General features: G+C 41.9%; 2 protein-coding genes across 6 annotated transcripts; one reads left to right on the forward strand and one right to left on the reverse strand.

Moving 5' to 3' along the window:
• Positions 1-39: 39 nt before the first annotated feature.
• coq10b (coenzyme Q10B) lies at positions 40-8,771 on the reverse strand. Its single transcript, XM_084022477.1, has 5 exons — positions 8,615-8,771; positions 5,720-5,875; positions 3,971-4,163; positions 2,650-2,751; positions 40-2,475 (listed from the first exon to the last, which is right to left on the reverse strand). The coding sequence occupies exons 1-5, from the start codon at positions 8,710-8,712 to the stop codon at positions 2,308-2,310; spliced, it is 717 nt and encodes a 238-aa protein (XP_083878603.1). The 5' UTR covers positions 8,713-8,771; the 3' UTR covers positions 40-2,307.
• Positions 8,772-9,716: 945 nt separating this feature from the next.
• sf3b1 (splicing factor 3b, subunit 1) lies at positions 9,717-24,232 on the forward strand. 5 transcript variants are annotated; one of them, XM_084022612.1, is made up of 24 exons: positions 9,718-9,878; positions 11,244-11,416; positions 11,708-11,809; positions 12,019-12,133; positions 14,518-14,597; positions 14,734-14,919; positions 15,116-15,590; positions 15,831-15,952; positions 16,066-16,263; positions 16,391-16,492; positions 16,799-16,978; positions 17,065-17,151; positions 17,807-18,077; positions 18,442-18,587; positions 18,777-18,923; positions 19,858-19,983; positions 20,544-20,765; positions 20,865-21,047; positions 21,137-21,248; positions 21,362-21,482; positions 21,583-21,714; positions 22,548-22,820; positions 22,976-23,192; positions 23,611-24,232. In XM_084022612.1, exons 1-24 carry the CDS (start codon positions 9,851-9,853, stop codon positions 23,767-23,769), a joined length of 3,957 nt encoding a protein of 1,318 aa, XP_083878738.1. In that variant the 5' UTR covers positions 9,718-9,850; the 3' UTR covers positions 23,770-24,232. The 5 variants fall into 5 exon arrangements, with proteins under 5 accessions (XP_083878742.1, XP_083878741.1, XP_083878738.1 ...); XM_084022613.1 differs by lacking the exons at positions 9,718-9,878; positions 11,244-11,416; positions 11,708-11,809; positions 12,019-12,133 and adding an exon at positions 12,148-14,167; XM_084022614.1 differs by lacking the exons at positions 17,807-18,077; positions 18,442-18,587; positions 18,777-18,923; ... (7 more) ...; positions 22,976-23,192; positions 23,611-24,232 and adding an exon at positions 19,086-19,170 and having other exon boundaries at positions 17,065-17,174.
• The last annotated feature ends 1,501 nt before the right edge of the window (positions 24,233-25,733 follow it).

Raw genomic sequence — 25,733 nt, forward strand, 5'->3', positions numbered from 1 at the left:
TTCTGTGTTGAGATAAATAAATAAACATCAGTCAGGGTTTTTTGTTGAAAAAATAGTTTATGAATCATGCAGTTGGTACACCTTTCTTAAGCCATTCAACACAATCATAATTTACACAACAAATCCTTATAACCATCCCATGAAACACACACATTTTCTTTAAAAGCAGTGTATAAGTATTTCTTACATGTTTGTCAAATTAATATTTACACTTAAACTAAATAATAAATATGATAAAACGATTATAATGTTATATAATAAAAGAACAATGTGCTGCCAGTAGGCGGGGAGGCACTCTGAGCGGTGTGGGTCGGACAGCTGGAATCATGGAGGTTTCAGAGCGCCACTGAAATCCTGACTGACCAGACATGTCAAGGTGTGCGACCCGGCCTCCGCCTGACCAGCCAGTTCAGAGTTCAGGCCCTTTGTATGCACAGTGGCTACACACTGGTTGCTTAGCATTATGAATATTTAAATTAACACCTACGTACTGCTGATATTGCACACTTTGCTGTATTATTTAGCTTGAACTCTTATGTCCAGCATCGTTCCCCTAACAATTACAAGAGCATAGTATATGTAACATGAGGAAGAAGAAAACGAAGAAGAAGAAAACACCGTCCCCTACTAAAGCAAAATAAACGTTCAGCACCCTTTAAGCTGTGTGTATTACTGATAGTTTACAGCTAATTGAAGTACACCTGCAGTCATTTGTACACAATCCTGACTGCATGACTAGGTGGACTCAATGATGCTTTTTATTGCTGCTGTTTGCATTCCTCCCGAGACAGATTAAAAAAATAAATGCACTACAGGAATGCATTCATCTTTTTGGGGGGTTTTGTACCAAATGAGCTACAACTGCATCCGTGTGTTGCATAATGAAAATAAACGACCCTTGAATGATACCAGTGACACTGTGTCTAACCTGCCCTTCATTCTTAGACATACCGTACGGTGGTGACATGGTGGATGTGGCATTTACTTTGTTTTTTAGTATGCGTTTAAACATTAACGTATTTAGTTGCTTTGTGCCCTTCACACTGAAGTCATCACAGAAAAGCACCAGGGTTTTAATACAATCTGGACCCTGGTCTCGGCTGGTACTGCTGCTTAAATCATCACGGCGTCTGTAGCTCACAACATAATAGTTGCCCTCACTCTAACCTCTGTAACATGATAGGTTATGACCTCAACTGTGAACTGTAACCTTGTACTGGAACTCTGCTCATTGTGACAAACGAGCTTTTCTCATTAGCTTCCGACGAAGTCAATGGACAGTAAATTAACCTGGAGTGATGTTATATCAACGAATACAGTCTTTTTCAAAACAAAAGTGCCAAATAGTGCCACTTTCTCAGTCCTCACACACTGAATATAATCCGTCTGCACTGAGCTCCTGACTCCCATCAGATGTGGGTCGGCTGTCAGAGGAAGTATGCTGCTCTGTGTGTCTGGCGACCCGAGTAAAGGTTGCTTGAGAATGCAGTCAGACTTGTATGTGTTGACCTGGGACGAGCAAGCAACTGTCTGACACTTGAAGCTTCGTCGACCCCACAGCTTTACTGCAGCAGTCAAAATCCTGGAATCTGTACATTAACATTTCTTGCCTGCACTCTTGCGTGGAGCTTGAAATACCCCATTATGAAGTCCTCCATACTGATGATTTATCACCACACTGCAGCTTCCCATGGGGTCACTTATCCTCCACACCAACATCTTTAAAAAACGCTCCTTCCTCTCATACAACAGCAAACAGCCATTGTTCTGTTTGCATCCCAACACAGGTGATATGCAATTTCATCGACTGCACATCCTGTTTTTTCAAAGATATATACATTTAAAGTGTCTTTTTAAAGCAGCTTTTTAAAATAAATTGTGTTGCAGTGGTTGCAAAGATGGTGGTTAGAGCAGTGTAGTTAACTATTATGTGTAGCTAATGTTTACAGATGTGATGACATACAATGACCAACAGCACTGCTAGGCCACAGAAACACTGTGACTATGAACTCAAGTTTCACAACCAGGCGCAGATTGTTAAGTTCTGATAATGGAAGTGAACTGAAATGGAAACCAGTGACCATTTGTTTTTAGCACCAAGGTGAAAACGAGCTGGTGGATCCACAGCAGTTATTAAATTAAACAAAGAAAACTGTTGGTAATAAACTTGGTTGTTGCTGTGAGAAAGGCACGGCAGTTTTCAGTTAGAACACAGGTGGTCTCTTCTTCCTCTCTACACTCGTCTCATATTTTTTCTTCTCCAGCATCAGGCATTGCGTTTGTTTGTGTATCTGTGTTTGTGCAGCGCTACGTGTGGTGGACCTCGTGGAACATGAGCTCGCGAGGGATGGCCGTCTCATCGCCATGCACCTTGGAAGCGCGACGCATAAACGCCGAAACCATCTGCTTCACCACCTCGTCGAAGAAGACATGAGCTAGCTGGGAATGGAGGAGGGAGCGAAACTCGAAGGAGATCTGAGGAGAGGAGGGAGGATAAAAGTTAGCAGCTGTTTTTTCATTGCGTACATATGTCTCAGAGTTTGAAACTGATCCAATGAGAAATACTTGCAGCTGCACACAAGCTCAGACATGTGCAGAACCCATTATCACACACACACACACGCACACACGCACACGGCATCTACTTACAGAAAAATCCACGGTGCAGGTACGAGGATATCCCGGGAGGCCAGGGCTGAAACGCCAAACCGTCTCCAAGTGGTTGAACAGTTTACCATCTGAACAGGATGCCTGACAAGCAACATAATTTACACGCCAATTTCAATTAGTTTGCTGCAAAGAATGAAAAAAAGAGAGAGTGACTTCATGAAGATGCCAAAAATCAACCAGGTATTTTGGGGGAAATGTATACAAAATGAAGCACAAGACATGGACCTTAAACATTTTACAAAGTGTAAACATCATGTAGCTTCAAGTAAAAGCGTGTACAAGCCGATACAGGGTATACTGTATGTAATACTGTGTGTGAATAAAGTATGGGATACAATTATTTTAACAACTTAAATTTACTAAAAGGAATAATTCAACCATAAAATGATTTCTATATACATTTCTCCACCCATGTAACCTTGAATTCCTGGAGAAAACAGCTTTTCTCGCATGCTTCCACGGTGAACGAAGAGTTAAAGAACGGGAAAAAATGGAGTGATGAATGGAAGTAAATAGGGGCCGCGTTTAACAGCAGCAAAACTATTTAAATCATCCGTTTATAATCTCTCACACAGCTCCTGCATAACCAAAGTCCCATTTATTCAGTCGTATGCTCACTTCTTCTTAGACACATGCATCTTCGCTAAAATATTCCTAATTTAAACTTTTCCGCACTCGCCTGGACTCTCATGATCAAGCGTGAGAGTTTTTATGCGGAAGAGTTTTTTCAATCGTCGGTTTTAGTGAAGATGCATGTGTTTGGGAAATAGTGACCATAAAACTGGATAAATGAGACTTGGATTAACCTGCAGGGGTTATGTGAGAGTTTGAAAACAGGTCTTTTGATATAGTTTTCTGTTGTTAAATGAGGCCCCGATTTACTTCGATTCACCAAGACCTTTCTCCCTTTCCTTTGAGTCTTTGTTCACTGTGGAGGCATGCAAGAAACAAAGTTTTCAAGGTTACACAGGCTGAGGGTCATTTTGTAGGGGAATTATTCTTTTAAGGGAAGATAACACCGGATAGCATGGGAATGACAAAAAAAACAAAAACAGCATCCATTTTACCAGCCTAAACGTAATGTAAAGTAAAGCTGAAACATGTTGCTCTCTGCTGATAAACCCTGTATATTCATTTTATTTGAACAAACACTATGAATGGTGCTCTGATGACACGCCGTAGGCAGCTGCACTATTCATAATCATTTTCTTTTCTCTCACAAGACCACTGACTGTTTAACTTATCTTGTCATCTGCTGACGTCTGCATTAGCAAACATGGGCCAGGAGGCAGTGACTTACCTTGACCAGGTGGGGGCGCACTGAAGTGATAAGAGAGGTGTAGTTCTCCATCACAGGTGGAAAGCCCACCGCCAGTTTGGCCTTGCAGAATCCGGCTCGCTTGAACACCACATCAGACTTCTTACACCAGGGTACAAAGAGGCGGTAGTTTTCCACTCCGGCCACCACCTCATAGATCTCCTGCATTGAATACCTGAGGAGTCGGGGATGGAGAGAGAAAGAGCCATAAGCTTCAGTGGGTCTGCACGACAGGAAGCAGACGGAGGTCAGTGGCTGTGACATAACATGAAACACTAAACAAGGCTGGCACGGTAGAAGACTCATGATCCAGTTAGGTCTGAAGCAGGTCAATGAGGAAAGAGAGGGGGGGAGAAACAGACAGACGGAGGAGGAAAGAGTGCAAGACAGAAGATTACACAACAGTGAATAAACAAAATAAAGGCATGATGTAGTGAATGAGACAGATTGAGAGTGTTTCCCACAACACTGTTACATGACTGCATCACTGCAGCTGGGGGAAAATAGCTGCAGCCACCTGCGTCTATTTATACAAACAGATTTAGTGATTATGACCTCTCTATGGAACACAGGAGGACATTTAGTGCGTCATGCAGAAACGCATATGCAGGGTTCCAGACAGGGCACAAGCAATAAAACAGTCACTCTTCTCACATTCTAACTTATGATTTGTGAGGGCTGTGAACACAACTTCCTCTATAAGCACACACACGATTTAAAGGTGCTAAATTAGAAATTCAGAGCATATCTATCGCCTTGCCACAGCTCTCAATATGGTGATGGCTGAGCCGGCGGCTCGCAGCTAACGGTGCTAACAGACAAACAATGGCAACAGCGCTTGCAGTGTTTCCCTGAAACCTTTATAGAGTGCTTTTCTAGCCTTTTCTAGGCGATTTATGCTACATGTCTACATTTACCCGTTCACACACACATTCATACAGTGATGGCAAAGGAGCTGTCTGCCCATTAGGATCTAATCTAATCTAATCTAATCTCACTCATTCATGCACGGTCACGCACCGATGGCACAGCCTTCCGCAACAATGCCATTGGTCAGGGTGGCGTTATCAGCTGTAATCGTTGAATGAGCCGTTAGCTTGCCAGTGCGGCTCACTAACATGCACTAAAAGCGTGGCCAGTCCGGCTATGTCAACAAAGCACCAAGAAACTCGGATTCGACACAGAGGGAGATTGAATTATTTCTCTGTTCAGATTGACATTACTTGACTTTACACAGCAAATTGCTATATTATGCTTTAATATTGTACATACATACAGTATATGCCCTATGTATCACACATATATGTGGTTCTTACCATTAACTGTTTACTCTTTGGCAATGGATATATTTTGGATTTGAACCGTACCTGTGTGGCACTGTGCACATTTGTTTTTTTTTGCACCCAATTGACAATCGTTATTGTTTATATTTTATTTTTATTTGCACACTTTCCTACTTTGTACCGCAACTTCCGCACAACAATTTTCCTAAGAGATAAACAAAGTTATCAAATCAAAATTTAAGAAGATTTTAAGTTATTATAATGTGAATGTGCTGTTTGCTACATGCTGTAAAGTGTATTGATTTTATTTTTATGTTAACAACAACAATTAACAAAGACATATTGACTTCTCAAATTAAACCTTAATATTTTGCTGAGTAGAAATGCCAAAGAGATAAAAGACAGTGAAAATGATATATTAAAACTTTCTCCAACAGCCCTGACTCACCCAATGATGCGTCTCTCTGAGTACTCCTTTCTCTTGGAGAAGGAGTCGGTCAGGCTGAAGAAGCTACGAGCAGGTAACACGACGCCACGGCCAGGCATGGCTGCACCCAGCAGGGGAGTTACACGAGTCATTAGGATCCCACATGACGACAGGTATCTGAGGACAAAACAAACAATATTCAAACAAGCTAGTTTTAAAAAAAGGTGGAGATTTTAATTAATACTTCAATAAACCACTAAACAGGGCACAAACAACACACTGAATTCTGTTTTGTTGTTTCTACAAAAAATGTTGGACAATTTGTTTGTTATCATTTATTTTCTAGCTTCAGATAAATCTTAAACTATTTTCCTTAACAGAAGTGTGACAGGACCCTCTCTTGTTAACAGTGACTGATTTGTCCTGATCTACATCAATAAAAAGCTCAGTGTTCATTAATTGCTGTGAATGAGGAATAAAAGACTACAAAAACAAGCTACAACATAAGCAGTTATTCCTGGGAAACAGAATGGTTTACATGGAAAGCCTTGCAACAGCTGCCAAGCATTTGTCATTAAAATTAAATGGGTGAGAGATGCCAGCAAATTAAAATGGAACATGGTCAAGTGCACCATCTTTAGCTTCGGAGACCTCAAACACAGCTTTGACAACACAACTATCTGGGCTTGTTCAACCCTGTTGGTGACTGCTTGCCTACATTTCAAATATATGTACTTTACTTTTGGCCTGGGGTAGAAACAACAGAATTAGGTTAGGCAACTCTTTTACTAACTTTTCAGTACACCGAAGTCAATGTCCTGCCAATAAATAATTGTTTATTCAAATATCAATAAGTTAAAGTAAGTTTAGGTGTGTCTGTGCTTCAAGGTTCTCACTTTCAATTATTAGTCTAGTAAGAGTGAGAGACATCTAACCATGAGCTGCTGGGGTGTGTGTTGTAAATTGTAACACAGGTCATGGGAATTACTAGTAATAATGGACTGTCTTTACATAGCACACCAAGGGCAGTGAGCCCAAATGTTCTAGTAAAAACAAAATGGAAGTCCAGTGTTTTTGCACTACAGTTCAACCCTGTGCTGGAAGGTAATATCATGGGCTAAAGTCAATCAGCTGGAGTATTTTGACAGTGGTTGATCAATTCATTGTTCAATTGCCACAATTTTGACAATTAATTACTAACCATTAATCAAGCAAAAATGGCAAGCAAACTCTTAAAATGAGAGGATTTGCTGGTTTTACTGGTTTAGATATTTAATACATTTGATCGGACAAAATGAAGAAATTGTAGTTGCAACCGTCACCGGAATATCACTTTGACCATGAATCAAACTTTATAATAATAATAATACATAGTAGTTATATTCCTCTTTTTCTATAGTGCTGCTTTACTGATTAGTAGGTATCAGTGAGATAATGAAAAAAGCCCCGGGTCAGATCTTCTGGAACACCATGAATGGGAGGACTCCATTAATCCCGGATGGGTACAAACTGGCATATACCCTCCACAGAAGCTATGATTGATATGATTGTTCGAGCTATTATATAATTCAACCCAGGTCCTGCAGACTAATCACCACTGGGGGGATTTGTCAAACCATTTGATTTATTCTTTGTTTTTTGGATACTGTGGCAAACTGAATTGTCTCCCAGGGGCAAATAAAGGTCTTGAACTTGAGGGTCACCAACTGTAACACCCTGTTCCTCAACAACCCTGGCTCAGCTCACAGGGCATGAGTTAAGATTTAATCAGCCATCGTGTCACCACCATTTAATGTGATATGACAAGATCCATGTCATCATCGGCTTAAACCCATAAAAAATATTCTGTGCATCTCATGACCTGCTGTTTGGAATTCCTGTCCCGTTACTGGCTTGCTGGCCTCTTAAAGGGAGCCCATTCACTACTTACTACCTGAAACGTGATACAGCTGACACATGGCACTGACCTCAAACTGCCAAGTCCATGTACTCTATGTATGGGTCCAAATATGGAGAGCTGTGGTTGAGAAACTTGGACTAGAGAGCAAAGAAGGAGGACAGTGTGCACATCAAACCCCAATGGGGTGCAGACGCAGGACAAAAGGGTAGTTTGCACACCAAATACTGTAAACCCCCATATGTTGCAAAGGTAATGTTTCAACCATCAAAGAAACTGTTCAAATCACCGACAAATGCATTCTTTGATCAACCATTCTTTTTCTGTGTAAATTACCACCTTCAAAGACATTGTACTAGAGGCATTCCTCACCTTACACCTGGCAGTCATCATTCACAAACTTTCCTGTGTAGAATTTTAAACCCCAGACAAAAATGTATGCCAGTAGATATTGCAATACACCACAGTCGCAGCAGCTGATACATGTTTAAAAAACATCCTGACATTGTTTCCATAACTTTCCATAACTCCCTCCTGGACGGTAAGAGGGCAGACTGCAGAATGTAACTGCGCCCTAGTATTTCCATTTTCTGCTACTTTACACTTTCACTTTTACAACTTTTCAGGGGGCGAATTGTTGTACTTTATATTCCAATACATTTCTCTGAATACTAGTCTACTTCTATCAATGACAGGCTGATTTCTACGCAAGACTTGAACTGACCACAGGCCAAGTTGTGATGTTGGAGGAATCTTGGTGTAGTTTAGTAAATTTACTTCACACCACAGCTGCGCGTTAGCATGTTTCTTAGCCTTAAAAGCGTGAGTAGTGAGGATGATAAGTCAAACACGGTCCAGGAATAGCTATGTTCGTAAATGTTGCTAGCGTGAACCGTAATGTTGACAGCAAATACATTTTTACCTGTATATCTTTGGTGCTGACGCTACTTTAAATTTGCTTGTGTCTTTCCCTTTCACTTTCCATGTTTAGTCGAGGTTTACAAGTTAAAATAATTTACCTTACGCTGTTCCTAGTCTGTATTTCCCGGCTGGCTGTCAAAGGTAACTGTTTGATGCACTCGGCTACTTTTCTCAGGCTCCGACCACCTCTCGCCATCGTCCCTTTCTTTGACGGATTGATCCAAGTTGACAGGCAAGCAAGCGACCACAGATTTGTCCCGCCCCCTTACCCCCGCACTCGACTAATTTCGGCCTCCCATTGGATAACCCGTACCCGAATCAGCGTTTTAATTGGGCCAGTCCTATTGTTCGTCAACCGATATTTCTGACGTTTGTGCACACCCAGCACTGTCACGAGATACTTGGCTCGTGTTTACCTTGTACACTCAAGTTCAGCGCAGGCTACTTTAAGATTATACACACACGTACAGGCAGTGGGATCATTAACTTCCAAGTTTACAAACATTGCCCACCATATATTCAGCTGTTATTTTATGTCACTTAGGCCCAATATCCAATTAAATATATTGATAGTAGATTGAGAGTACTGAGATGCTTTATATAATTGAAATAGCTAATACCACACTGTTAAGACTTACTTAACATATAAGTATTTATCAGCAAAAATAAATCATACTGTAGTAAAAATGTTCTCTGTCAGTGTGTGATCATTGTGATGTTTTGGGGTATGTTGCATTGTACTGCTGTAGATGTTTGAATTTGAGATCATTTTAACTCCTTTATATATTTTGGGTGGTTTAATCTACAGCAATGTATTCTATTCTATTCATGTGTTTGTAGCATACCACATCCTTAAGCTTATCAGAAACATGTTCAATCACTAAAGCTGTCAGCAAACGAGAGATCATTTTCCTCCGTTTTCCCGTGATAACGAGATCATTTTGAAGTTCGGTAAAGTTGGAAAGATATTCACAGAGTCGAACTTCCGGGATCAATAAATCAGAAGTGAAACGTTTTTCAAACACAAATGATGCCTCTGACCCACCGTAATATCATAGACTACGAGCTACAAGGACCAAGTCTGCCCACTCGCCCGGCTGCTGGCTGCGCATAGAGATCAATGAAAACGGATGAAATGATCTAGTTATCACGAGAAAACGGATGAAAAGTATCTCGTTATCACGGGAAAACAGAGGAAATAAAATGTATGTGTGCATGACCATTTAGGGCTTCCGTAGTTTAGGGCTTCTGTAGAGATCGGCTTTAAAGCGGGCGGAACAAGATACAGAGGATTAACATACTTCCGGTTAGAGACACGAACAACCACCACCAAAATGGCGAAGATCGCCAAAACCCACGAAGGTAAATTACTTGCATAAAACCATCAAATAGCATATGTCTCGGATTACTCTTCACATTATTATGTGTATGAAATTATCTTATACGTGTTACAGTGTGTGGAATACTTTCAGATGTATGATTTGGTCTTAAAACACGATAGGGTGAAGGCCGCGGTACGACGCAACGCGGACGGCTTAGATAATGGCGCTGGTGGCTAGCTTTTTAGCTTGCTAGTTAATTTGTGTGTATACATGCAATCTCGCCACCAAACTCATCGAATTGCTAAATTAAAATGTTTTATGGTATAACTAACTCTAGTTGATCAAATGTAGCGTTATTTAAATGCTAATATGCGTCTCGTTTTGCTAACCCAGTTAACGGTAGCATAATTTCAACAACACCACTCAACCACACGTTACACAGGTTATGTGCAGTGAAATGATTAGCTTTTTGTGCCACGTTAGCCGTTTTCGCCCTCGTACCTTTTGTAAGCAGAAAGTATTCAAATAATTTGTTACTTAAGTAACGTTGAAAAAAGCACTCAATTTAAACTCCCGACGGTTAGTATACTCAGGAAAGTGTAGCCTATTAAAGTGAAAAATGTCGACGCAGATGTGACTGTTCTGATATGCGCGCGCGCATGTGTGTATGAATGTGTGTGTATACATTTACAATAGATTAGTATTTCCAGTTCATTAGTGTAAGATCTGGATTTTACTGTTGTAACGTTAGTGGTGGAAATCATTTTGAACTTTTGTATTACACTACAACTAATAATTGATTTCATTATAGATCAATCTGCTTAATTTATCTGTTTATCTATTGAAGGACAATCTATCACCATTATTCAATACAGTATGCACAATGGAATGCAGTTCTATCCCATTTGCTGCACAAGAAAAATTAAACAGTAGTGCACTTTGCTTCGTGGGCTGTGATGATCTCAAGGTCCACTAAACATCATCTAATCCCCACCCTTCCTCCTGCGACCTTGATGAGTGTATTTAGTCTTTAGTGCTCCAGTAATAAACACAAAAATACTAATGTAAGACGCAAATGTAACAAAATGCATGGGAGCGACTGGTATGTTTGCCGTTTAATATTCTGTCTATCTCCTTATTGTTTCTGCTGCAAGGTTTATTTTATGATAAAACATTATATAAAATCTTCATTTGGTTTGTGTTGGATAACATTTCCCTAGGAGTACAGGTACTGGAAATTAGTACTTAAGCACAGCACTTGAGTAATGTACGTGTGTTACACCACAGCTTGTTGTTAATTAGTGTTAAACTGATAATTATAGTTATTTTTGTACTGCACGGGTGGCTGTTTGGGCAATTATGTAAACTCTGTCCCCTCAATTTTTTTTTCTTCATTACTCTGTAGATATCGAGGCCCAGATCCTGGAGATCCAGGGGATGAAGGCTACCCTGCTTGAGGAAGGAGATCAGGGAGTGGGCCTTGACTCCACTGGCTTTTTTGACCAGGAGATCTATGGAGGCAGCGACAGCCGCTTTGCTGGATATGTCACTTCCATTGCTGCCAATGAACAAGAGGAGGTGAGTGTTTTCACACCCAGGGCCAGTGGGGGAAGAGGTACTGCCCAGGGCATGGATGTTTACCTCCTGAGTAGTTGCACAGTGTTGCCTTATAAACTAAAATCTTTCTTTATCTAAATAGTGTCAAATACTGTTACTGATACGTTTTTTTTTACTGTAACTTTAAATCACAATTCCACATTTGTTTTGGGGGTTATCTTGATGGCTCCCCTTTGCCTGTCGCATATGAGCTAGGAGTGTCTTTCCATTTTGGTGAGATTAAACTAGACTGCTGTTTCTTTCCTTCCTCAGGATGATGAAGAGGATTCATCGACAAGCTTGCTGGGTCAAAAGAAGCCAGGGTACCATGCTCCAGTGGCAATACTCAATGCCATTCCTCAGTCAGACGAGCAAGTATGTGTTGATTTATTATGTCTTGCACACATGTATTTATCCTGGTGTTCTTGCTGTCAAATACATTCTGTGTGGTGTCAAAGTGAGTTTTTTTTATGCCATGCGATGAAGCAAAATTCAAGCAATATAGTTTTTAATTATTATTCTTTGAACCAGGCCTTCTACGTTTTTGTTTAGAAACACACTTACACCCTTTCTTTGTTTTGCAGTATGACCCATTTGCAGAGCATCGTCCACAGAAGATCGCGGAGCGGGAAGATGAATACAAAGCCCGGCGCAGACAGATGATCATCTCACCTGAGCGTCTCGATCCTTTTGCAGATGGTAAATTTAGCTAATTTTTGACTTCATTACACCTTCCCCATTTCCTCCCCCTTTTCACGGTTCACTTTTTTGTGACCCCCATGACTACAAATGGTTTTACACCCATAGTTTTGCTGTTTTAACCCTTCGACCACAATGCAATAGCTTGCCTCCCAGACTGATGCCTTCCTCGTGGTCAATCCTCTGTGGTCCAAGAACAGTTTGTGACATTGTATGTTTTCCTCCTAATATATGGTCTACATTTGTACCACCTTCCAACTTTGCTGCAAATGTCAGTATGGGCTCAAAGTTTATTTTCAGTGTTCCGGTTTGGAAAGTTTTCTTTTTATGATCTTTCGTGTGCAATATAATAAAGTGAAACCCACTGCAGGGATACCATGCTTTTCAGTAGGAGTGGCGGTTAGGTGTTTCATGTTCAAGGGGGGAATTCACCTAACAAACGTGGGGCGCAACTGGATTGTGTGTGTGAGTCGAAGGGTTAACAGTCCCATGTGAGCGTCAGCCTAAATTATGATGGGAAAGGGCAATGTCCTTGTTGTCGCCCATAAGGATGAAATGTAAGTTTGAGGGTTTGCTATGGTGTAATCACCTGCCAGTGACTGGTGCTATGTCATGCTTTGCTCAGTAAATTATGACAAATAACTTACAGATGGAGCTTTTAGATCCCAAGGCATGCAGTAGAGAAGACAAATCTTGGTCCCTTTGGCATAGTCAACTCTGGATCATTAGGGTTACATCTAGGTCATGTAATGGCATAAATGTCGTAATCAGGCCTAATTTGTCTTCTCAGGTTCCCTTTGGACTGTAATATAAGCGTCCTGTCATAAGTTAACCACCTCTGTTGGCTTGTCAAACTTAATAAATCCTTGGGCCTCAGCACAAGACATGACAATTTATGATAGTCGTTCCCAGCTTTTATTACAGATCTGAAGATGAGGCTTATTGGGGTTTAGATTATCTGTATTGTCATGTAGGAACCGTTTTATAAATTTGCAAAACTTCAAACTGTGCCTGGAAGTGTAGATCCCTGCCAGAGCCTGAGCCAGCTAGTTTCTTTCCATTTTTATTGCATCTTCACTTCCACTGACGATATGAGCTTAAATGGCCTGAATGCTTCAGGTTTGGTCTAGGTAGGGCATTATCTGAAGCCTGCATGTAGAGAGAGTTCGTTGTACAAAGTTGTTGTGTTAATATATTTTTATTTTACAACTCTCTCTGTAAAATAGAAATATGTTATCAAGAAAATTGTGTACCACAATACCACAGGCCCATACTAACTGTCCTTAATTTCTCTCCTACAGCAGTACTGCTTTGCCAGTCCTGTACTGCACTCTGTTAAGGGTGCAGCAACTCATCCTGTGTAGGTTATGGGGATCACAGAGAACTGTGCACTTGTCAGTTTGGTCAGGGTCCACTGGCTGCTTGTTTGGGGCCTATGAGGGGAATCAGATGCAGCCCAGCCACAACAAGAGCCCCTAAGAGCCTCTTAAGTTTTTTTTAATTTTTTTATTTGGCTTATCAAATTCCTACAAATTTGGATAACATTTCCCTTGCATTCATAGTGGAACATGACTGCCCATCTTATTTTATCAGTCACCTCTGTCCTGTACTTTATAATAACCAGTGCCGTTATGACGAGTCAATGTGGCTCTGGCATGTCCTATCATCATATCTCTGACAGATGGGCTGAATTTATCAATGATTTTTTGCCTAATTTTTATATTTAAATGCCAGAGTAGATGCTCATGTTTTGTGCAAATGTCATTCCTAGATGTAGCCTCAAAAATCTTGACATCATTTTTATAGGCTAGTATAAACAATTGGGAATCATGGTCTCTATGATTTTTATTTTTGTTATGCCCCAAGAAGATCCTTGTTTTTTGAGTGCCGTAAATCATTGCAACACAGGTGGTATACTGTTGTGTGTGAGTTCAAACCCTTTTCCAAAGTGTTACTAATGGTAAAGAGACATTTTCTAGGCTTCTTTTCTGCCGGTTGAAGTCTGACTGCAGAGGGACCCTTGGCAGTGAAAGTGTACGTATTCTGAAGAGCACAGCCCAGGACCCCTGCATCAGTGATGGCTATAACTTCTTAATCCACTTTAAGAAAACACCACAACCTCAGCTCTTCTCTCAATGCTATCTGCTTGTTTTTCACTAGAATGCTATGACTGTATGTAAGAAAGACAAATGTATATTTGTATGTAATTCAGTAGGAATGTTTTGTGAATCAGCTGTTAATAAAAAGGAACGTAAATCTATCTGTTTGTAAAGAGAGTCAGGGTTAGCTGACTGTGTTTGTGCTTACTGTGTTTGTAATAACGTGGGTCCCTAGAGTCTATACTGATGAGTTTCCTATGTTCTTGTTCGTGCTCTCTCGCGCAGGGGGCAAAACACCGGACCCCAAGCTGCAGGTCAGGTCGTACGTGGACGTCATGTTGGAGCAGAACCTGTCCAAAGAGGAGGTGAGCAGCTGTCCACTGTTTTTGTTGACTGCCAGCTATTTTCAGATGGCCTTCATATGAAGTTGTGACATGGTTATCTAATAGAGTCCTGTGTTTTTGTTTTATAAAAAACAATTCTGGTGTTTTTTTCTTGTAGAGAGAGATTCGTCAGCAACTGGTGGAGAAGGCCAAAGCTGGGGAGCTGAAAGTCGTCAACGGGTCCGCTGCCGCCCAAGCTGCCGCCAAACGTAAGCGTCGTTGGGATCAGACCGCAGACCAAACCCCCTCTAATGCTACACCCAAAAAGATGTCCAGCTGGGACCAGGCAGACAACTCTGCTGAGGTAAGCTGCTCAAGTTTTGGCCTCTTACTGATTGATGGATAACTTTATGCGCCTTGTAGTTGCAGAAAATATTGTGGTTGATTCCCTGCAAGTACTGAGTATAATGTGACTTGATAATATGAGGAAATCCTGTGACAAATTGCAACTATTCAGTTGTAGTTTCTGTTTTTAATCTAATGTTCCTGGTCCGTGGTAGACTCCAGGACACACCCCAGGACACACGCCCGCACACACGCCTTCAAACAGCCGATGGGATGAAACCCCTGGCCGCCCTAAAGGCAGTGAGACCCCGGGGGCCACCCCTGGTACCCAAATGTGGGACCCCACTCCCAGTCACACACCTGCTGGTGCTGCCACACCTGGTAGGGACACACCTGGCCATGCCACGCCCGGCCATGGCGGAGCCACAGGAAGCGTACGCAAGAACCGCTGGGACGAAACCCCAAAGACCGAAAGGGAGACCCCTGGACACGGGAGTGGCTGGGCTGAAACGCCACGCACAGACAGAGGAGATGAGTCGGTGGGCGAGACTCCAACCCCAGGGGCCAGTAAGAGGAAGTCTCGGTGGGATGAAACCCCTGCCAGTCAGATGGGATCCTCAACACCATTACTTACCCCAGGAAAAACTCCCATAGGAACGCCAGCTATGAACATGGCTACTCCAACACCAGGTATATAAGTCTCAACTTTTTGTTGCATTATACATTTCTCCTATTCTTTCTGCTTTTGCTCCTTTTTTCTTGTACACGACTAGAACTTATGTCTTGTTTTATTTGTATTCTGGTATTTGGACAATTTCCATTATATTCTGCTAATGTGGTTCCATCTTTTCTATTAGTCACATGAATCCTCAAATCCCTTAATGGGTTTGCTGTGTTTTTAAAGTCGGGTTCCTATTCTGTTTTCTTCAGGTCACCTGATGAGCATGACTCCAGAGCAGCTGCAGGCCTGGAGGTGGGAGAGGGAGATTGATGAGAGGAACCGGCCTCTCACAGACGATGAGCTTGATGCTATGTTCCCAGAGGGATACAAGGTCCATAGCCCCTTTTTTTTAAAATTGATTTAATTTAATTCTCTTGTGGCAAACGCATGAGAAACTATCATTTAAACGTCATCACAGTACTGATGTTTTGTTTTTGTCGACAGGTCTTGCCCCCGCCAGCAGGCTACGTGCCAATTCGCACTCCAGCCCGCAAGCTGTCAGCCACACCGACTCCCATTGGTGGCATGACGGGCTTCCACATGCAGGTAGAAGACCGCACCACCAAACAGATGAATGACCAGCCCTCGGGAAACCTCCCCTTCCTCAAACCTGATGACATCCAGTACTTTGACAAACTGCTGGTGAGCATGACATTTTTGCAAAAACTCAAGTAACTCAAGTACAAAACCAAAACAAACGATGTAAAACCAACAGCTGGGATGAAGTTCAACATGTGTGTTAATGGCTAGCTCTCTTTTTTTGTTTTAGGTGGAGGTGGATGAGTCCACACTGAGCCCTGAGGAGCAGAAAGAGAGGAAGATCATGAAGCTGCTGCTGAAGATTAAGAATGGAACTCCACCCATGAGAAAGGTTTGTCATTATTCCCTTGCTTTGAGTCCTCATATGATTTCCTATATGCCCCTTTTTTAAAGCAGTCCCCACTTGCCTTGTGGTATAAAGCATGACAATGGTACCTATTGCAAGATCAAACCCCTGTACTGTGTGTGGCTGCAGTGTGAGTACGTGCGTGCTAAATCATTTCCTCTTTGAGGAGCTGCTGCTTTCAGTAGAGGATGAAGTGTAGACCATCATGCTCTGCTCAGAGACAGACATCATCAGATCCGTTGAGACTGACGTCTGTCTTACTGATCGTCCCCCCCCCCCTCTCCTCTCCAGGCTGCTCTCCGTCAGATTACAGATAAAGCACGTGAGTTTGGAGCAGGCCCCCTGTTCAATCAGATCCTGCCATTACTCATGTCGCCCACCCTGGAGGACCAGGAGCGCCACCTTCTGGTTAAAGTCATTGACCGCATTCTCTACAAACTGGATGACCTGGTTCGACCATATGTACACAAGGTAGGCTCTGAGTGGGAAAAGATCAGCAGTATTTTTTGTGGATTGTGTGTGTGGGCAATTTAACTAACTATGCTCTGCGTTTCCAGATCCTGGTGGTGATTGAGCCCCTGCTGATTGACGAGGATTACTACGCCAGAGTAGAAGGCAGAGAAATCATCTCTAACTTGGCAAAGGTAATGTGGGGCACTTTAAAGACGTTTTTTACACGCACTCGGCTTCCTGCGAACTATTCTCGCCTGTTCAACCAGTCCGTGGTTCGGATCAGGGCTAGTCGTTCGCTAGATTAACACCAACACGAGAGCTATCAGACCTGACTTTGAAGTCTTTTCTGTTCTCAACCTGCACCCGTTGGTTACAATCAGTTATTACATTGACATCATTTTGTTATATTACTTTGATAGCTATTAAATGTTTACCACTGTTGACGGGAAAAACTCAGTATCATTATCAGTACAGTGCAGACTTTGAATGAAAACAATTACACAGGATGTGCAATTAAGTCTGCCATATGGATTATATATTTTATTCCTTTTTATTCATCATCTTTGATCTTACTAGCAGATTTTAGGTCTATCATTTTAATTGCCTCTTTAAATTAAGTTAAATAAATGTTGAAATGAGATGTATAAGTGAGATCATATCCCAAAATATTATGTAATTACTGTAAATGAACTAGTTTAAGTGTATTAATGAAGTGCCTTGTTGAAACATTTCATTTAGAAATCATAAGGTTTTTTTTGTGATCAGTCTTGGACTTCACCTGGTCACTTAACGGCTTGAGATGTGACTCAAGATGTTTTACTTTCGACTTCTTCCTTTCTGTCCCAGGCTGCTGGTTTGGCTACGATGATCTCCACAATGCGACCCGATATCGACAACATGGACGAGTACGTCAGAAACACCACAGCCCGAGCTTTCGCTGTGGTGGCCTCTGCTCTGGGCATTCCGTCTCTCCTGCCGTTTCTCAAAGCTGTGTGTAAAAGCAAGAAGTCCTGGCAGGCCCGTCACACAGGCATCAAGATCGTGCAGCAGATCGCCATCCTCATGGGCTGTGCCATTCTGCCCCACCTTCGCAGCTTGGTGGAGATTATTGAACACGGTCAGTCACAACACACTCTGATGACACATGTAATGACAGTGAAGATAATCTTTGAAGAATCTCAGAGTGTGTGCAGTTTATATGGTAGAACTTAATTTATCCCAAGGGAAATTGGTGTGCAGCAGTTGCATTAGAAAGAGTGCCAATACAATATCGGTAAGGTAGTTTACCTAAATAGTTTGAAGTGTTCTCCTGATTGCCAGCTAGAATCTTGCATACTTTTGTATTATGTATTTTTTTATTTTCACTTTAATTTAAGCCGTCTGTAGCTATAGTTCATACATGTCATATAAACATAGTTTTACTGCCTGGAATGAAATGTGTTCAAGCTCTGACTGTTGGTTTTGACTGTGTGATGCCACAGGTCTGGTGGACGAGCAGCAGAAGGTGAGGACCATCAGTGCCCTGGCTATTGCTGCCCTCGCCGAAGCTGCTACACCCTACGGTATCGAATCCTTTGACTCGGTCCTCAAGCCGCTCTGGAAGGGCATCAGACAACACAGAGGAAAGGTAAGAAGTCCATTTTTTGGAGGGAAGATCACCAGCACTAAGCCTGTGTGACATTTTGCTTTCTATGTCTCCTTGTCAGTAGAGATCACATGAAAGACCATTAATACTCTGTTGGGAGCATTAGACAAATGTATTTATTATGGTTTACAAGCCACAATCCATGAGTTTGTGTATTTCTCTCTTTGTCAGGGTCTGGCTGCTTTCCTTAAAGCTATCGGTTACCTGATTCCACTGATGGATGCCGAGTATGCTAACTACTACACCAGAGAGGTGATGTTGATCCTCATCAGAGAGTTCCAATCCCCTGATGAGGAGATGAAGAAGATTGTACTCAAGGTAAGGAAGGAGAAGAATAACGTATCTGAATTACTTCTGTTTCCCCAAACCATGCTTGAATAAACAAAAATAAAGCCTTTTGGTCAAGAGGTCCAAAGAGCACCTGAACTACTGATTTACAATATGTCACTGCTGCACATCGTCAAAAGATTGAGATGTAAGCTGCTTCCTGCGAACTATTCTCGCCTGTTCAACCAGTCCGTGGTTCAGATCAGGGCTAGTCGTTCGCTAGATTAACACCAACACGAGAGCTATCAGACCTGACTTTTGTCTTGGCTGTTCTCAACCTGCACCCGTTGGTTACAATCACACATTCTGCTTGCATGACTTGCATGTATATATTTGATGGATGATTTGATGGACAGATTTTTTTTTTTGTCTGTACTTTGGTGCAAGAGGTTCAAAGAAGCAGTTGAACCCTGCAACCGCTGCATAGCTGAGGGGCACCACAGTCACAGTGCCCCTTGGTCTGCAGATTCCCTCCATTGTCAGTTAGACAGCTATGTGACAGGAGCCACTCGCTGCCACTGTCAGTAATCAAACTCGCTGTCACTCACTTGTGTATCTATGTTTGTAGCTTAACTAATCTCAAAGTGTGTTTGGGGATCAATGCGTCTGATTCTGTGAAAGCAGGTGTTAATACTAGTTAGCTAACAACACCTGACTTTAATTGTCAGACAAGTTGAGTTGCCTGCAGCAGAATGGCTGTATCATGGGGGGAAATGCATTAGCTTTGCCTCCACAGTTAAGCTTTCTCTCTCATGAATTAGGCTCAGCTCAAATGGATCCATGGCACCTCACATCAATAGGGTGCAAAGCAACTCGATATGAAATAAACTGTTAGGAAGTAGTGTGCACTTATAGAAAACCCTGATGAACCCTTGTTGGTGTCCTCGGTTTCCTTCTCTGACCAGCCCTTGTGTTTTTCTCGTAGGTGGTGAAGCAGTGTTGTGGCACCGATGGTGTGGAAGCCAACTACATTAAGACTGAGATCCTGCCCCCCTTCTTCAAGCATTTCTGGCAGCACAGAATGGCTCTGGACAGACGCAACTACAGACAGGTCAGCCAACACACGGCCCTCACTCAAAACCCCACATTTGAAATGTATTGCACGCTATTTACTCACTCACAACACATGTATATCTTGAAGTTGACATTCACAGATGTCAAAGACATTTTGCACCACACTTGTGCTCTACAACACCTGAACTACTGATTTACAATATGTCACTGCTGCACATTGTCAAAAGATTGAGATGTAAGCTGCTTCCTGCGAACTATTCTCGCCTGTTCAACCAGTCCGTGGTTCAGATCAGGGCTAGTCGTTCGCTAGATTAACACCAACACGAGAGCTATCAGACCTGACTTTTGTCTTGGCTGTTCTCAACCTGCACCCGTTGGTTACAATCACACATTCTGCTTTAGTGACTTTCATGTATTCATTTGATGGTTGTTGATCCTCGGCACTATCATGATTTTTATTATGACTATTTTCACTCTTAATAATTCTGCTAATAAAACAGTTTTGTGGTAGATTATATTTTGCGGGGGTTTAAGGAACTTGAGCTTTGACACAAATCCTATGCATGTTTTTAAAAAGTGTCTCTCCCCCCTGAACAGTTGGTGGATACCACAGTGGAGCTGGCAAACAAAGTGGGAGCGGCAGAGATCATTTCCCGAATCGTTGATGACCTGAAAGATGAGGCGGAGCAGTACAGAAAGATGGTGATGGAGACCATCGAGAAAATCATGGGCAACCTGGGTGCAGCTGACATCGACCACAAGCTGGAGGAACAGCTGATCGACGGTATCCTGTACGCCTTCCAGGAGCAGACAACAGAGGTGAGAGGAAATACACTTTAGAACGGTTCCAACAGCTTGCAAAGTCTTTTTCTAGCAAGAACCGTTTTCTTAATTCCATCCCATCTTGTTTTCTTCCAGGACTCTGTGATGCTTAACGGTTTCGGCACAGTGGTGAACGCCCTGGGTAAGCGTGTGAAACCCTACCTGCCTCAGATCTGTGGTACGGTGCTTTGGCGTCTCAACAACAAGTCTGCCAAAGTCCGTCAGCAGGCTGCCGACCTGATCTCCCGTACCGCCGTGGTCATGAAGACTTGCCAGGAGGTAAAATTCTACGAGGACACACAGACGATCACTTATCCACAAAACGTATTTTGGAAACTAACGCATGTTCCATTTGTCCGTCACTGTAGGAAAAGCTGATGGGTCACTTGGGTGTGGTGCTGTACGAGTACCTGGGAGAGGAGTACCCCGAGGTGCTGGGTAGCATCCTGGGAGCACTGAAGGCCATCGTTAACGTGATTGGTATGTCTCCTCACTGCATCATCAACAATCACTAGGTTTAATTTATAAACCTGTTTAGCTCTGATTCTGATCTAGAAAAGGGCTAACCCTAACCCATTTTTCTCTGATTGCAGGTATGCATAAGATGACCCCACCGATCAAAGACCTGCTTCCTCGTTTGACTCCCATCCTGAAGAACAGACACGAGAAGGTGCAGGAGAACTGTATCGACCTGGTGGGCAGGATCGCTGACAGGTAAAAAAACAAACAACAAAACGCTGAAGTTATATGGATTGAAATGAAGTGTGGATCATTATTAAAGTACATGTATTGTAACTTCTTGTGTATATTTTAGGGGTGCTGAATATGTGTCGGCCAGGGAGTGGATGAGGATTTGTTTTGAACTGCTGGAGCTGCTGAAGGCTCACAAAAAAGCTATCCGCAGAGCCACTGTCAACACGTTTGGTTATATCGCCAAAGCCATTGGGTGAGTCCCATCAATATTCATAAATGCCAAATATGTTTGTACTTATATTACGCAATCGTAGACGGTACCAGGCCTTTATTTTATAGTAGGCTTATATTGGAGACCAACCTTTCTTTCTAATTTACTCTGTTTTCATAAGTTCAGTGTTTTTCTGTTAAAACAGCCTCAATACTTCTGGATAGGTTACAAATTAAAAGCCCTGTAGCGTTTCAGTGGACAGAATGCCTTCATTTTCTAAAAAGGCTACTTTTGTGAAACATTTGCAGGATTGTGTTGTGGAAAATTCTGTGATTTGCCCGTTTCTCATATGGTAGTTTAAATGTAGCTACTGTCATCTTATGGCATTTGTAGGTTACTACAATACACAGTTTGGATGCGACATTAACACATAAACTGACTGCAATGGGACAACAAAGCTTAAGATGATTAATTAATAACAAAGAACTGCATGTTTTTATATTGTAGAATTGCCTACATTATGCTTAGTTGTCATGCACATTACATGAGGCACCAGGCGTTAATCCTCTGTTTGTTTTCCCCAGCCTGTAGTTGGGGCGGACCTTTTATTAAACTACTGGAATTAATTTGAGAAAATACAGAAATGAAATTAATTATATCGAAAATAATGAATCATTAAATAATGCAAGAAAGTACTGAAAAACTGGTATTCCATCACACATTCATACTTTGTGTGATAGTGAAATGGTTATTAAAATGCATTTTATGTGCTATTAAATGTCCTAAATTTAACTTGGTGGGGCTAGCAGAAACCCTGTCATGGTCTGTTTATATTTTAAAATAAACAAAACTTTCCCTTTTCTCTTAACTCTTAGCCCCCATGATGTCTTGGCCACTCTGCTCAATAACCTGAAGGTCCAGGAGCGTCAGAACCGAGTCTGCACGACCGTGGCCATCGCCATCGTCGCAGAGACTTGTTCACCGTTCACGGTGCTGCCGGCGCTCATGAACGAATACCGCGTGCCTGAGCTCAATGTGCAGAACGGCGTGCTCAAGTCCCTCTCCTTCTTGTTCGAGTACATTGGAGAGATGGGCAAAGACTACATCTACGCTGTCACGCCGCTGCTGGAGGACGCACTCATGGACAGGTACGTCTGAAGCAACGGGTTTCTATATTCTCAGTTCCCCTCAACTCACTGTGAACAAATGTGTTCACTGTACACTATTATTTTGGATGAGTTGGATGAACACGTAGTTTGTGGTTTATAATTTCTGTTGACCCTGTTCATGCATCGCCCTGCAGAGACCTGGTCCACAGACAGACAGCCAGCGCGGTAGTCCAGCACATGTCCCTGGGCGTCTACGGTTTCGGCTGTGAAGACTCCCTGAACCACTTGCTGAACTACGTGTGGCCCAACGTATTTGAGACGTCGCCTCATGTGATCCAGGCGGTTATGGGCGCCCTGGAGGGGCTGAGGGTCGCCATCGGGCCGTGCCGCATGCTGCAGTACTGCTTACAGGTACGGACACCCACGACCATCATGGAGAAGCTAGGTCTTAGATTAGATTAGAAAAAGTGAGCAGTGTGGAAAACGATAGAAAAGCCTGCACCCTAGAAGAGGAACATGAAAAGCTGTTTTATTTTTGATGGACTTAATAATTGTTAATTATTAAAAAGTAATTGTGTTTTGTGTATATTAGATAATACCACACACTTGTAATGGGATCTCAAATTTGAGAATTGCCTTGCTTTTGGTGCTACTTGATTGGACAAAATAAATGCATTTTGTCATTATTTTTAATTGATTAAAAAATTTATTTGTTTAAAATTAATAATTTTTTTCACTCTTGAAATGAAAATGTTGGATTAGTTGTGATTGTCAAACCCAAAAGTCATTGTGAATGTGCCTCTAACTGTTGCGTTGCTCGTATCTCCAGGGTTTATTCCATCCGGCCAGGAAGGTGCGAGACGTCTACTGGAAGATTTATAATTCCATCTACATCGGCTCTCAGGACGCTCTCATCGCACACTACCCACAAGTCTACAACGACGAGAAGAACATGTACGTCCGCTACGAGCTGGATTACGCCTTGTAAATACAAATCTGTGTGCCCTCCGCTTTGCTGTCCGTCGTCGTCTCTTAACTCTGACCGATTCAGTTTTTATTTAGCAACAGTGATGTTTCCCAGGGTAAAAGTCCAACACGGGCCACATTCAGCCTCTGTTTGATGCCACTTAATTCACCCTGATTTGAGTAATGAGCATGAAACTAGGAGAAATAAGAGGAACATTGTAGAGTCTGTATGTTTTCTTTTTGTTTGTTTTAAACTCTTTTTGAGTGTTCCCTGTAAGGCACCGCTGAGATCAGGCAAGCCTTGATATGAAGAATGCAGAGCAAGTCATCACGTTTTAAATATTTGGAAAAGTTTTGTTTGTGTGTAATGATAGCCCTCTGTACCGGCTGCTCCTTTTACGCACCCTCTCCTCATTTCACAACTCTGTTCTTATTAGATCGTTGCTTTATTTAACCGAATAAAATGTTTGTGTATAAAAACCCAATGTGTGTGTAACAATGAGTTTTTATTTTATTCATGGAACTTGAACCATTTATTGTTCATGTTCCTTTTAGATTCTTCCATATTTCAGACAGCCTCGTCTGCCCTTCAAAGGGTAAAGCGTACATCTTTGGAGTTGCTAGTTTTTGTTGGGGAGGATCCTTCTTATCCTGCTGAGACACAACAACCAGACGATCTGATAGGGAACTTGGAGCTGCTGGAGGCCTCGTCTACGATGAGCTCATCCTTCACCTCAGATGTAGTCAACTATGTGACATAATGGAGGCAGCACAAATGGATTACATGCCACAGTCCCCTTTTAGCAACTACTTTTAATTTACAAGAGTTGTGCAGCAGTGAAATGTAACAAAGTACATTTAATCAAGTACTGTCCTTTTGAGGAACTTGTACTTGAGCATTCCCATTTTATTTATTTAGACTTGTAGTCCACAACATCTTGGAGGCAAATGTGCATATTTTGCTGCACTATAGTCACTGCAGATCCAGATTATCATTATCAAATATAATCAACTAATCAATGAGATATATTCGAGGGAACTAATAGCCACACAGTAGTATAGAAAGTGCTTTAAATCAGCCTCACCTTTGCCAGCTGCGGCATTGAAGTGATGATTAATAAATGAGGCATTCTGCATAATTAGTACCTTTAACTTTTGCTGCCTGTTTCAGTTTGATGCTAATGCATTTATACTTTTACTTCAAGAACATTTTGACTGCAGGACTGTTTCTTGTAAGTAGGAACGTTGCAAAACATTACAAATGAAAGAGTTGTCAAAATGTATTAACAGAAAAGGTAGTCATTTAAATAATGTATGGTCCCTTTCAGACCATTTTATTATTATAGTATTATTGTGATAGTATTGTAATGCTTTACAGATGGAGGTGGAGCACATTTTGGCTACTTATATACTGTTGGTTAATCACAGCACAGTGGGATATTTTATAAATTCATCATGTTTGTTTAGATATTTTGAATCTATAATAAAAAAAATACAGAATTTGCTTCGAAGTGTAGGTTTGTTTCAATCATATCTTTTATGAATTACTTTCCATGAGTAATTACAAGTTCCTCTCTTTGGGTATAAATGTGGGCTGAAGACAATATTCACCACGGTTAAGGCCAGAGTCTTCATATTACCGGTGCATTAGCGTCACTGTGCCACTACAGCATCGCCCCCTCTGTCCTGTAGCTGTGGAATAAATTGGGAATTCGCTTGCACTAAATGAAAAGGATGCATGAACGCTCATTGACTCACAATGGAAAAAAACCTCCCCCACTCTCCCTCCCTTGCATTCACTCACCACTGCTGCTCAGCCAGTTTCATGTGCTTTGACCCAGATTCCCTCAGCAGAATGTGGGTCTGCTAATCTGAGGAGGAAGTGTGTGTGTGTGTGTGTGTGTGTGTGTGTGTGTGTGTGTGTGTGTGTGTGTGAGGCTGTAGCAGAGGGATATCCCTTGAAAACAAGAGGCAAATGTGTGTTCA

This window comes from Eutrigla gurnardus (genome assembly GCF_963514095.1).
Source record: "Eutrigla gurnardus genome assembly, chromosome: 12".
Taxonomy (NCBI): domain Eukaryota; kingdom Metazoa; phylum Chordata; class Actinopteri; order Perciformes; family Triglidae; genus Eutrigla; species Eutrigla gurnardus.